The 14,428-nt window shown below is 40.0% G+C and overlaps 1 protein-coding gene across 5 annotated transcripts; it reads right to left on the bottom strand.

Annotated features, from left to right (window-relative positions):
- Positions 1-4,329: 4,329 nt before the first annotated feature.
- On the bottom strand, positions 4,330-13,621 carry LOC138059197 (roundabout homolog 2-like). Of its 5 annotated transcripts, none has more exons than XM_068904745.1 (6): positions 13,374-13,621; positions 10,728-11,399; positions 8,784-9,320; positions 7,006-7,245; positions 5,722-5,916; positions 4,330-4,854 (listed from the first exon to the last, which is right to left on the bottom strand). In XM_068904745.1, exons 1-6 carry the CDS (start codon positions 13,585-13,587, stop codon positions 4,724-4,726), a joined length of 1,989 nt encoding a protein of 662 aa, XP_068760846.1. In that variant the 5' UTR covers positions 13,588-13,621; the 3' UTR covers positions 4,330-4,723. The 5 variants fall into 5 exon arrangements, with proteins under 5 accessions (XP_068760846.1, XP_068760847.1, XP_068760845.1 ...); XM_068904746.1 differs by having other exon boundaries at positions 5,722-5,909; XM_068904744.1 differs by having other exon boundaries at positions 4,720-5,916.
- Between the last annotated feature and the right edge of the window lie 807 nt (positions 13,622-14,428).

Below are 14,428 nucleotides of genomic sequence, written 5' to 3'. Positions count from 1 at the left end.
GACGTCATGTAGGCGTCATGAAAGCTAGAAAGCCGAGATTTTCAGGGAAACTGGGGATATATCTCCCCAGTAAACACGCCAAATTTCAGCGCGATCGATGAAAAGGACGCTGCGCTACGAATCTTACAACAAAGGATTCTTTTACGAATCATTTTCGGTGCGGGCTAGGGGAAACTGTTTGTGTTGAAAAGGAGAAAATGAGGAGATGATTGGCTATGATAATCCTGGGTGCCCCATCATGCGGTTCCACATTGGAATGGTGGGGGCCCCAGAGGGGATCTGCCGAGTATGGAAAGGTTTGTACACTGATTTATTCCTATAAAACTGTTGATGATTGCGTGAAAATGTTGCTTTGCTCTGGCTTGTTCAAAAAAGTACTGGCAACTTTCAAAGTTTCTTTTTCAGGGTAACAATCAAGTGCAATCCAAAACAGCCCCCAGGGAGCTAGTATTAGGTATTGTTTTGACTAAATGAAGCAACCCCAGGTGTGGGGGTATGAATTGAGGTCGGTTTTACTGGCACAGGTTTGGAGAATAATTAACAAATGGATGTCAGTTTTTCATGCGTCTGTCCTGTTAGTGATCATGAATTGCGTCATAACATTGTCAAAGTAGCTGTGGATCCACGAGGCGATAGCCGAGTGGATCCGCAGACTACTTTTACAATAACAAAAAGGCAGAGGGGTTAAAATTAAGCCAAAACACGACAAGAAAGCGAGACACAAATGCGAGAAACTTCAATCTGACGCATCGCGTCATTATCGCATAAATTATAAAATTATGTGTCTGTCCGCTTATTGACAATAAAAATTAGCCAATGAGCGCGCGAGAATTTTTGCAGGCATTGTGAAATATATATTTTATAACACTTACTGTAATTGCTTAAGTAGCGGTCACAAAAATTGAACCAAGGCAGTCCAAGGGAAACACCGATTCCCGTTGGCAAACTCGTTGGTTCGATCGATGACAAGAAAGGTACCCAGTTGGAAGCACACTCCTATAAAGCCAAAACACAGGGCTAATAAATCCAAGAATTTAATCTCCGTTCACTATTTGATAAGTGAACAAACCGGTTCGATTGGAGAACTTTCATGATATTGTGCTTGGTCTACTCCTGATCTCGCACGTGATTACAAGTTGGACTGGAGCCAATCAAATCACACATAGTGTTTATCCACCCTGATCTGAACCCCTGATCTTGCACGTGATTCCAAGGTGGACTGGAGCCAATGGAATCGAACAATAGAAAAACACGGCGCTTCGTGACCACGATGAAAATAAAACGTCCCAATTATCAACACGCGCTGCCTACGGCAGAATGTGAAAGTGTTTGGTTAAATTTATTTTGTGATTGGTTTGGTTTTGCAGTGAAATTCTGAGTGTTCTTCTTAAAAGCCTTGCACCACTTTTGCATCACTGACCAAATGTAACTTTTATAATTTATTGTCAGTGGACAAAAGACGTAGGCAAATCAGATATTCTCATAATATACGAGTTTTCCGGCACGAATCATGGTCATCTTTTTGATAAATTGCTGCGGAGTGAGCGCAGCGAGCGAGCAGCAATGTATTCTGGATTCGTGAGACTGTTAGGACGAATTCTCGAATTCACCACTTTTTCCCAGAATGCATCATAGCAAGCCAGAATGCGCTGCTCCATTCACCAGCTTTTTCCAGAATGCATTGCATTTGAGCAGAACGCCGCGAAACACTCGTAAGCATTCGGTGAAAAGTGACAACACATCACGATGTACAAGCAAAAACCCATAAGGATTCGTTGCCGCCGGTCCGGCGTATATTCTACAGCCGCGAGGAGTTATTTGCTCTTCGATCTCGCAAATTTGCTCAGGATGCCAGGGCTCATTTCCACCAGCTGAAGCGCTTTGGTTTGCTCCGATATCGCGGACCGAGGCTTAAAAACAGGGGAAGGAATAACACTGGAATTTGCCCGATTCCAACTAAGAAGCTACGACAACCTAAAATGTATGGCATACCTACTATTCTATCGACTAATGTCAGGTCACTGCCCAAGAACGTAGATGAGATCCAGCAAATCGCAGAACTAAACTCTGCTGGGGCAATTTGCATAACAGAGTCTTGGCTGTCTACTGATATTCCAGATTCCTGCGTTGCTATTCCTGGCTTCAATCTATTTCGCAAGGACCGTGTTAATACTACAGGGGGTGGAGTGTGTGTTTATTTAGACCAGAAAATACCGTGTAAATTATTACAGTCCAGCGATCAAGAGGATGTTGAGTTGTTGTGGATTTCAATGAGACCTCATAGTTTGCCAAGGCAAACAACATCTATTGTTTTAGGTGTTATCTATCACTCGACCAGCAATCGTGAGCCCGAGAATGTTATTCTTCGTGATCATATACAAAGGAACCTTGATGCGCTGCTGTTGATGCAACCTTATGCACTTGTTGTGTTAACTGGTGATTTTAACCCTACTTCAACTGGATTTCGAACACAATATATAACTGGGGTGAACCAACTGAAACAACTTGTATCCTTCAAAACTCGCGATACTGGCACGCTGGACTGGTTTTTTACTAACAGACCCAAGCTATTTACTCTATCACAGCTTCCGAAGGTCGCTACCTAACCGGCTCCTGAAAGAGTTTGCCCTAGAGTTAGCCCCCCTTGCTTGTGACATTTGCAACCAGTCTCTAAGGGAGGGGTACATACCAGCTTTTCTGAAATCTTCTATTGTTACGCCTATCCCTAAAGTGTCTCCCCCCGGGCTTATTGAACAAGATCTAAGGCCTATATCTCTTACTTGTACCATGGCAAAGATTATGGAGGGCTTCACCTGGTTGTAAATGTCAGTTCTCCCGTAAGGGGCATTCTAAGACAGATGCCCTTCTATATATGCTTCAAGAGATCTACGAAGCAGTTGATGGTGGTGAGGCGTCGGCTCGGATATTCTTCGCAGACTTTTCTAAGGGGCTTGATTTGATTGATCACTCAATATTGATGCTGGAACTCAGTCGCTGATCTCGAAGTTCATCCAGTTCTTTTATCTTGGATTACATCATTTTTGACATACCGGAAGCAAGCGGTTAGAATCGGAAGTACGTTGTCTGATTGGCTGACACTAAAAGGAGGAGTACCACAAGTAACTAAATTGGGAATGATCTTCCTTACGGTGATGACAAACAGACTGCTCTTTGACTGGCGGCTGCGCATCAAATACGTCGATGATACCAGTGCTCTCGAAATAATTTCAAGAAACTCCCCTAGCTTATTTAATGTCTTGGCTTCAGACATTCATAATTTACCATTGCTCATAATATGAGACTCAATCCAACTAAGTGTAAAGAAATGCACATTAATTTCCTACGCAACTCTAATTGTCTCATTAATCCCATAATAATTGGCGGCAATTTCATCAATAGTGTCAATACCTATAAGATCTTCGGAGTTATTATGGACAATGACCTGAAGTGGAACTCTCATGTTGATTACATTATTAAGAAAGCTTGTAAGAAGTTATATTCACTTAGAGTTCTGAGCAGAGCCAGGGTGTCCCAACCCAACATGTTGAGGATATACCTTGCCTCAGTTCGGCCAGTTTTGGAGTATGCAGTACCGGTCTGGCAGGACATTCCTGCCTATCTGTCCGAAGCCATAGAGCGAGTACAAAAAAGGGCGCTTAACATAATTTACCCCGAAGCAGAGTCATACGCTCATGCAATACAATTAGGTAATCTAAATAGGTTAGATGATAGAAGAGTACACTTGTGTTACAAATATATGGCGAAAATGAAGTCCCCGAGCCACCCTTTGCATCATCTGCTCCCCAGTCCACTCTTGGACGCGCCTAACTATCCCTTAAGGCAGAAAACACAAAAGTATTATCTTTTCCGGAACAAGCAGGCCTGTAGGACTAAGAGAGTAGAAAACGTTTTTACTTTTAAATATTTTATGTGACTCTTGATATTTTATGTGACTAATTGATAGTACCACAAGTATTGTTATACTTGTAAATTATTGTATTTTAGATAATTTAAGATTGTAAAACGTACTCGTTAATTCAGTTGTTTTACTGCAAGAGAGTTTTTAATAAACTACTATTATTTATTTATAAGGATTGAAGCGCGTAACGCGCGTTCACAGCTTCCGAATATTCAGTGCGAACTGATTGGTTGAATGTTTCAGTGCTAAGTACCATATTTGGAAACCCCTCGCTCTCGTTGTTCCAGATATGGTACTTAGGAAATAGAATATTGAGAAGCTTGTTTCCCAGCACACAAGGGGCCGTTACACTTTTCAACCCTTGCGGGTTGCATATAAATCTCATTGCACAAAGTTCTGTCACTAAATGTTTCAATGTTTAATAATAACATAATAGTCAACTTCCATACTTTGTTACACCCATTTTCACAATTCTGCCAAATAATTGCATTTAAGCTTCCATCCATCAAACTTCCGGACATCGCAGGGAAGAATGACTTCGTCTTCAGTGCATTCAATCTTAAAGGTTTAGTTCACAGTTCGAATACCAAAGGAAAAATACCTTGTGCCTTACTCACTGCTATGAACCGTTGCTTTTCTTACCAATGCTACACTCTTCCTCTTTTTATAAGAATATATTTTAAAAGAATATCGAGACTGAAATTTGCAAAATGTTAAGAATATTTTAAGGATAAACCCGAGGCTGAAATAACGATATAATTTTGTGTGTTGAAAATCTGAAAGTACAATACAATTATACGTTTTTTAACTTAACCGTATAAAATTACTACTTTCTCTAAACGTAGTTGAAACAAAATCGATCACAGTGTGTCTGTGAGAAATGCTCTTCTTTTTAAGCCAAAACGGCCAAGTGTCGTCTGATGTGATATCTTGACCTAAAAAACAAGATCCTTATAAAAAAGTGTATATGAATCAGAATGTTCCACTGTTGGAGACTGAAAGTTATAGTCGTTGATTGCGTGAACTTAAGTAATTGTTAGTTTCGTTTTTTTTAATATTTAGGGTATCATGAAGAACTGATCAATACAGAAAGTGATAGATAACGGAAATGCCGTAGTGATCTACAATCGCAGTCATAAGTAGTTGGAACACCCACCCCTATTCTCCCGTGCAATGTTGGATAGCGCAATGCACCCAAACTAACTGTTCAGTGCGTTTTAGTTTGCAAACAACATTGAAAGGTGTCACTGATTGTACGTAAATTTCAAATATTTTCGATAGCGTGGGATTTTGCAGTGATTGAGAACACCACAGTTAAGATTGTATCGAGCAAGATTGTGTTAAATAAACTTAAAATATTAAAACTTGTGACTTGTGAAGAAAACTGCTTATTGGGAGGCAAACATTCTTCCCACCGCAGCATTACCATCTGTTAGATACACTAGTTAATACCTTCTAATTTTTCATTTGTGTGTAAACTGTTTCTTAAGAAAGAGGTTTAAAAAATCAATCAGACTGTTTTAATATCCGCATCTAACATCGCTTTAAGAGTTGATCGCTCGTTTATTTGCATTACACATAGCGCTAATCCTTCATTATGAACTTAGTTTTGGACAGTGTTGAGATGTTGCAAAATTGTTGCAAAGTTCCCGAACGTTCCTACGAAGTGAGATAGAAAACTTCCACTTCAGTTGGGCGGAATTTGTAAGTGCCAGCAAGGAATGTTCGAGCGAAAGTACTTGCGTAAGCATGGCCTGCTGGTGGACTGTAAGTGTGACCAAGGTTTGAATACGAAGACGTACCAGATGACGCAAGGTTTGAAATGCGAATATCGTGTCCTCCTCCAAACGTAGGTCCATGTCTATTGCAGTCGTATATGGAATACCTATTCGAACCATATCGACCCGTTTGTGGCAGCTTTGTCGGGGCCCATCCTGGCTTGTTGCGCAACGAGAACAAAAAGGCAGTAGCATCGTAGCGATAAGAACAACTAGAAACTTAACGAGAGAAAGGAATCAACCAATCAAATAATCAATCAATCAATCAATCAATCAATCAATCAATCAAGAAACAAACAAAAATAAAATAAAATTAAAAAAATAAATAAATAAAATAAGCAATGGGTTCCAGGCAACAGCTTCACACGCCCTGTACGTGCCTGTCCTAAACAGCAACGTGAACTGGGCCTAAATTGAAAGAGAATCTTCAGTTTAACTTCGGAGGAGAATAAAAAATAAAAAATAAAAATAATGATATAGTAATATTTTATTTAATTGTTAAGTGTATTTAGGGATGCCATGGGGCACTAACTATGGGGACACTGTACGGAAATCAAATCAAATCATACGTTGGTTTTTAGGAGATGGGAAGTCTGGTGTACCCCACGGAGAAAGACCTCTCAGTACAGGGATGTACCGAGGGAAATGAGGGTACTGAGGGATGTACAGGGGACCTCTCAGTACAGGGATGCCATGGGGCACTAACTAGGGACACCGTACAGAAATCAAATCAAATCATACGTTGGTTTTTAGGAGGGGGAAGTCTGGGGTACCCCACGGAGAAAGACCTCTCACTGAGTACAGGGATGTAGTGAGAGGACTGAGGGTACTGAGGGATGTACAAGGGACCTCTCAGGAGAAAGGCCTCTCAGTGCAGAGTAGAGAACCAACAAACTCGACCTACATATGACGCCAAGTCTGTGAATCGAATCCCCGCAACATTGGTGGGAGAAGAGCGCTTTCAGGAGGAAACCATGTATGCGAAAATTGCAAACAAATTTGTTTTAAGACCCTTCGAAAAAGTTGCTTGTACCAGGATAAAAAAGTTCTAGAATTCTTATTTTCACTTTCAAATTTCTTGGGAGCCGGCATCTTGAACAGTTGCATTGTGACGTGAGCCGATTGCACTATTGTTGTACATAAATAAATAAAGTTTAAAAACGCTCAAAACACGTCAATTCTTTGCGCGCCTGTTCTTGCTCTCCGCCCCCTGCCCCAACAAAAAAAAAAACAAAACAAAAGAGCTGCCCCGTTAAGGGGGTTGGAATGAAGATTCCCTGTTTTAAAACAATAAGATCTTACTACTACCCCATGATATTCCAGTGTATCCTCCAAACACGTATTCTCCAACTTGAACTACTGTAACGGTTGGTCCTTTGTTATCGCATTGTTGATGAAAAGTGGTGGAGGCCCAGCCGTGGTTGGACGCCTTATAACATCTCTTCCATTTGTGAGAACCGCGTGGCATGATGGGTGTTAGCCAGGTGTTGAGTGCTGCCAAATACTGCTGGTTATTTCCAACGATGCTTGAGATAATAAAACCCTCATCTAGATGAACGAATCATAATATAATAGAACAAGTCGTGTTGAGTACATGTCCATGATGCCTTAACCGTATTTTCGTTATCGTTTTTTATCATTATCATCATTATCTGTTCATTTTAAGCTTCGTTTCTCGATATATTGGAGCTAAAACACTGCGGATATGAATTTCTATGAAAGGGTTCAAGGGTTTCGTTTCATTAAGAGGGACAGCGTCACGCTTCAGGCTCCTGAAGAGAAGTATTCACTGAAATTTAACTTTCCAGTTGAGACAAAATATTAATTAAACGAATGCCCCGTTCACACCAAACCTTACCCATGTTTTGAAGATGTTACTTAAACAAGGTTTCAAAGCGTTTTCTTTTTCAACAATGAATACTGATTTTTGTCAACAACAAATTTAGCACAGATCAAAGCATGTATTGAAACTTACCTGAATCTGATGAAAAACTGCGATTACACCTTCTGTTTACACGACACCGATCGAGACTGTTGCCTAAATCGTGTCGATTTAAAACCGCTGCCATAAGTGGAGCGTTTTCAAAACGATGCGGTTTCATCTCTCGTGTAAACAGCGAAACCGCATCGATTTGAATACGGTTACTATTTTGGCGCGAAATTTGCATTGTTCAATTCAAAATAGTGAATTTAGCACGTAGTGCTGCGCTCGCATATACCATCGCGATTTTGACGCGGTTTCGAAGTCATGAAACTGTGTCGATGTGAAACAGCGTTCGTGTAAACGCTGCTTAAACCAAATGAAGAATATGTGGACGATTCCAGTAATCGTTCCATTCTGATCTACGCATCTCCAGTGTTTTTCTATGCTCTTCCAGAGTACCTCAAGAATGAACTAGAACGTATTCAGAAAAGGGCTCTTAGAATTATTTGCCCTGGACATTGTTATAATGACGCAATGGAACTTGCGAACATTGTTCCAATTGGTGATTATATCTTAGAGATTTGTAAGCAAACCTTTGATAGAATAATTAACGATTCTGGTCATCGATTATACAGTCTAGTCCAACAACGTGGACCCTCACAATACGCTCTTAGGCGCACCAGACGCTTTTCGGTTCCGAAATGCAAGACGGAAAGATGCATGAATAGTTTTATCATTAGATCATCTTTTAATTATTTATAATGTTTTATATTATTACTATTTTATTAGAATTATTTATTATTACGTATTATTACGTATTATTTAACGTATTTATAGATTTTGAAAATATGCAATTCAGCTTGTAAGCTGCAATATATTTTTATAATAAACTATCTATCTATCTAATCACTCGAGTGGCACTTATCTAAAACAAACAATTTGTTTAGCACTGTGAAAGTACGTTACCCTTGAGGGGAACCTCCACTAAAACAACAAATTGTTTGAACTTTTTCCAAATGAAAGGGTTTGTAACTAATATAAATGAATTTCAAAAACACTTGTTTGTTTGATTTTAAAAATTTAAGCTCTTAGAAACCGAAGTTGTTTATCTTTTGCCGTTTAACGCTAAATCTCTCTATTGAATAAACTGATGCTTTCTAACCTTGAACTTCAACGTAGGTACTAGTTTCTACGTCAAAGACTTGAGCACTTGTTGCAACACAGAGATAATTTCCTGTATCGCTGGACGTTAGGTTTGTAATAATCAACGCTCCCTTGGTCTGTTGAGTCCGCCCAACTGGCAGCTGACCCCCTTTCTTCTTCCAGCTGATCAGTGGTTGTGGATCACCAGTAGCGCTGCAATTTAGCCTCAGATCAGCTCCTAATATTGCGCTTACTTTAGCAGGTGGCTCAACAGTGAACTGAGGAAGGGAAACAACAACTACGAAAGTTTTTTCTTCAACGCGACCCAAAAGATTTTCTGCTGAACAGAAGTAGTAGTCTGAGTCTTCTTTGCGAACTTGTAAAACTTGTAAAGCGCTATTGTTGTACTTCATTCTCCCCTGGGGTAATTGGTTAGTAAATTTTCTCCACATAACCACTGGTGCAGGATGTCCAGTCACGTGACAAAGTGGAAGCGTTAGAGTGCTTCCTTCAATAGCGTAGCGAGGTCCCGGATCTAGTGAAACACGAGGGTGAACTGAAACAAAAGAAATTTCTTTTTAGAACCACAACAGAACTCCCGTAACCCATTCAGGGGCGTAGAGACCATATACGCACCTACGCATGTGCGTACCTCGAAATTTTTAGAAAATATTTATTTATTTAGTAGCGAAAAGCCACTTTTACAGATGCTAGAGTTTTCTCTTATTGTATCGCTGCTATTTTACGAAAAGAAAACATTGTGGACTATTCATTTTAATATGAGAGTTCAAAACTCAGTCATCACAACCACAGTAACAAAGTGAAAAAGCCAAACTGAAATTGATCGAAATCCACCAATGCAAGGACTTGACCTTTTGACCCTTCATTTTCTCCCCTTTTTCTGAGAGATTCCCAAAAGTATTTGACCCGATCTGAGGGCAGCGTGAAACGCTGTCATTTCAGGGTCAGAACTTATGAGTTCACGAGTTCAAAGTATTCAGTTGACAAATTGAGTGGTAAATTAATTAAATGGCCCGGAGATCAATAAGCGAATTCTTTAGCAGAAGTGTGATAAACTAGATCAGTGAAGGCTCTAGGGGGGTCTAAGGGCATGCTCCCCTAGAAAAAAATTCTTTTTAGGGCCTCGGAAATGCCCTTTTCCATGTTTTCCACCAGGGGAAAGTTTCATAAATCAAAGCACAAAAGAACGCCAACTATTCAGTACCTTTCTTGTTTATTTATCAACCTTTTGTATTACTTTACCATACTAGAAGAGTGAAGCAGCGCAGGTTGACACGGAGTAGGTAAGCAAAGTGACATGAGCGACACATATCCCTGGATAGAGGTGGGGACTTGTGTGATCAAGTGTCTCGACCAGAGTCTGAGGCTTCGCCTTCGCTGCTCGTTTCACTACGCCTTCCTGTGTGTAACTAAACGGAAAACCCACGGGACGCCCCTGCCATTGTCGATCCCTTTCATTAGACCTCGGACCATCAGTTTACCGTGTTATATGTGGCTAAATTATTTTATTTAGGGAAAGTTAACCTCAAGATAGGGCTTGCTTCCCAGCAGTCATTTCTCAGGCAGATATGGTCATGTGGGGCGGCTGCTAGTATCCGGGGGCATGTACATGTAATCGCAAAAGTTAGCTCTGCCCACTTTCTGCTTGCTTGTGAGGTTTAAATGATATTTTTTTGGTCAATGGTGGGTTTGAAAACACTTGTGTCTGTTTCCCCTTCCCAATGTTGATTTGGGTATCACAGTGGTCTCAGTGCTTCAAAACACGCGTGACTCAACATTGGGGAGGGAGAAGGCACATTTCGTGGGGGAAAACAGTGTGAAGTAGAAATTTCAGGATTTTTCCAGAAAATTCGAGAGAAAACGGTGTCTGTTTCAACGATTTGTGACGAGTATTGTAGGTCCGTAGAAAAGGAATAACTGATTATTTGCAACAGAAATTTACCGTTCACTTCGAGCCGCACCAGAGATTGTGCCTGTCCCAAGATGTTTGATGTGGAACACTTGTATCTACCCGAGTCACTTCCAATCGCCTTTGGAAAAAGCAACTTTCCTTGTGAGGCTGTTGGAAAACGTGTTTCTGACTTTCCCTCCAGTTTACTCCATGTAATTGAAGGTTTAGGATTACCGCTGACTGTACACTGAAAAGATGCTGTTTGAGTTTCATTAACTGTCATCTCTGCCGGCGAAACAGCGATGGTGGGGGGTGCGATGGATTCACCGGGCTCTCCTTTCGCTCCTGGTATACCTGTGGTTCCTGGGTCTCCTTTCTGTCCTTTTAACCCGATTTGTCCCCGAGGCCCCGCTGGTCCCATGATACCTTGCTTTCCACTCTTTCCAGGCGATCCCATAATTCCTGTGTCCCCTTTGTTTCCGTTCTTTCCTTTTTGTCCTCGCCTTCCCCGGTTGCCCCTTTCTCCTTTCGGTCCAGGTGGACCGGGAGGGCCTGGGGAACCTGACAAATATTTACCGTTTTTTGATTGGTAAAGTCTTACTCTCAGCTCTGATAGGAATTGTTCAATGTTTAGTCTCTTTTCTTCTGTTTGCTTGTTTTCAGTTTCGTTATTGGTGGAAGAAGCCCTGCGCCTGTGTCGATGAACGCTATTGGTTTGAGATTCTACAACAAACCATAAAATGGAAAAAAGTTTTCAGTTGACAAGGCCATAAATCCACTGAGGGAATGAAGTTATTATCGTCTATAAGAGGCGGGTCAAGAGAGATTTTGTTGAACACGTTTCTATATTAGTCGATACCTATACCGCTGTAAAACGTTTTCATTGAGAGATGTTCTTCCTTTCTAATAACATTTTCCGTAAAATTTAAAACACTGCTGCTAATTTAAATAAAATTGCTGCAATTTTAAAACTTTTAACGAGATTACAAATTGCCCTTATGTCTCAAAATACCAAAAGTTTTTCTCGAAAAACCGGTAAGGATATTTTTCACTTCCTTAAACCACTAGGAAATTGCACGGTACCATATTTAAATTCTGCTAGAGCACTTGGACTACTAAGAAAACATACAATTCTTTTTTCGTTAAGCAACTAATGACGTGTTTTCTGGCAGTATGTTGGCAAATTTGCATACATCTCCACTCCATGAGGCATGGGCACATCATTAACTCATTGTGGGTAAATTTGTAGTACTGTATCAGTAGTTAATCAAAGAGCCTTAAGAGTTTTGTCTTGTATGTTAGCTTATGTTATAGTAGAGTTGCTGAGAAATGATGAATTTTTGAATTATTCGCCTTAGAGTCATTCTTATCATCACCATCACAATCATCGGTCCTTTCTGCACCCAAAATTATTATCTGATTGAGCTCTATAAATTATCAAATAAACACAATTGTCTGCTGCTTGAATTCTTGATCTCAGAACTTTTGTGTTGGTAAGCAATAATCCTTTCCACGGCGAGTTCAGTTGGCTAAACATTCATGGAACACATATATTCTCAGGACAAATAACTCGGACGATACTCGCCATTTTATTTGAAGGGTGCGTTTCTTTGGAAGAATCCAAGATTGGATTTATGATCTCAGATCATACGGATGCTTCATTCCCAAAGAAATGAAGAATCCGAAAACAGATTTTTCTGACGTGATAACCCACTTTCAGCAGGTTAGGATTAAGGTAATTTGTATCATATTGAAGTTCTGCGAAATATTTACGACTTTCTATAAATTTCGGATACAGTGAAGAAAAAAATAGCACCGAAAACACCTTTAATATATAAAAAATTGCTCGCCATGAATCACATAAATGACAGGAATGTGCACTTTAACAAGACTACCGCTGACCAAACGTAGGTTTTTGTTGGATCCGTCTTTCAAATTAAAGAAACGCGTGGATCATGAATCCTAAAACTCCGGATTCAGATCTGAATCTTATTAATCAACATGGAGTGTGGATTCTTTGGAGGAATAATTAATTTTCGGATTTTAGCGGTAAAGAAACGCAAAATCCGCTTTTGGATACAAGATTCAGGATTTGCATTTTCCCAAAGAAACACACTCTTAGTTTAAGCTATCACGGCCGGTGATAATTGTTTGTTCACTTGAATGGTCGGCACATAAAGGTTTCTGTTAAGGTCAGAGAACTTGACATTCACAGAATTATTTTGCCTTTTTGTTGCAATGGTGATTTCCTTTCCTCTTTATTGGTATTATATTTAATTATCTTGCTGATGTTTGCGAATTAATTGAGAACATTGAATCCTCTTTGCTTACATCATTAGTAACTAAGCAAGCACTAGACAACTAGTCAATTAGACGTCAACTGTGCTCGAAATGAAACTCTGATCTCTGTTCCTTAATGGTATCATAAACAATGACGATTCTCCTTTGACCAACAGTGGTTGCAGTTGATGGGAATCATCAGTTTCTCGAGAAGATTGAATTTCCTTAGATTTTTTTTTTCACAAAGTCTTATTCAGTGAAAAGGAATGTTGCCCATTCACCTTTGCCTGCTTTGTTTGTCGCAGTAAAACTCTTTGGTATCGGTATAATTTATGAAGGAACCTTTGCACTTCAATTTCCCCAAATAGTATGTTTCACTTGGTTGAGTTTACCAAAATAATTGTATCGCGGACTTACCAGAAGTATATTTGAAGGACTTTGTGATGTCTGGATCCGAAACAATCGATGATTTAGTACTTTTCAGGGCAACGCTTTCAAGAGCGTTTATCCTCCTCTTCTGCTCGTTTAGCTCCAATTCAATCCTCAGAAACCCACCACAGTACAATACAATTGATAAAACAGATATAATAGAAGCAAAGGAAGGTAAATTCTTCTGAGTAGTCATTTTCATGTTTTGAGTAATTTGGTTCCGTCAGTCATCGTTTTATTCAGCTTGACATGTGATACCTTAAAAGATGATCCGTCAAATTCCCCACCTATATCTGTAAAGTTCACAAAGTTCACATCCGTTCTGGCAAATTTCCCTCGTTGTGATTCAATAGTTATGTTAGGTTTTGCATTGTTGACCAGTATTCAAACATAACGGGTGCGGGAGGCAACCCCTCTATCTTTTTGTATTCATCGTACATGAGTATGGAATTTGAAATTCCTTTTTCATCTGTTGCTTTGGCCTTTTAAGTTCGTGCATTAACTGCCACTTTTAAGGTGCGCCTTGCCTTACTTTTGAACGCGCTTTCCCTCTGGGAAGTTCGCCAATCACGAATTCTTTTGCGTCGTTTCTGATTACCTCTTGTGAAGGTATTCAGTGGGTTGATTGTTTTCGTGTAGTTTTCCAAAGGAATGAAAAATCCGTGTTCGAGTTATTTTGCAGTCAAGATATGTGTTTACTTCGGGTTAGAGCGAGATTTGATAATCCATGTGGAAGGGAGACTTTCGTGAAATACACTTGGCAACCACGGCCTCAATATTACAGTTGCTAATAAAAGAAGGAATAGAAAACTCGATGAGCCAAGGGTTAGACTAACGAGCAACTATAAAGAATACCGTTTAATTACTGCTGATATCAAATATACATGGTTCAAAAATATGTTTACTGATAAGAAGCAACCGACCTACGATCTGTGGGCGCCGACATTTTTCACCCTCTCAACAAGACGCCTGGAGGCGTTTACACGGGATGGGTCGAGGTAAGCAATAAAACCTTTTTGTAGCGATAATCACAGTCCGTTCAC

This window comes from Montipora capricornis, chromosome 8, assembly GCF_036669925.1.
Source record: "Montipora capricornis isolate CH-2021 chromosome 8, ASM3666992v2, whole genome shotgun sequence".
Lineage (NCBI taxonomy): Eukaryota > Metazoa > Cnidaria > Anthozoa > Scleractinia > Acroporidae > Montipora > Montipora capricornis.
The sequence above is the reverse complement of the archived record's forward strand: the minus strand, read 5'-3'. Positions and strand labels throughout refer to the sequence as shown.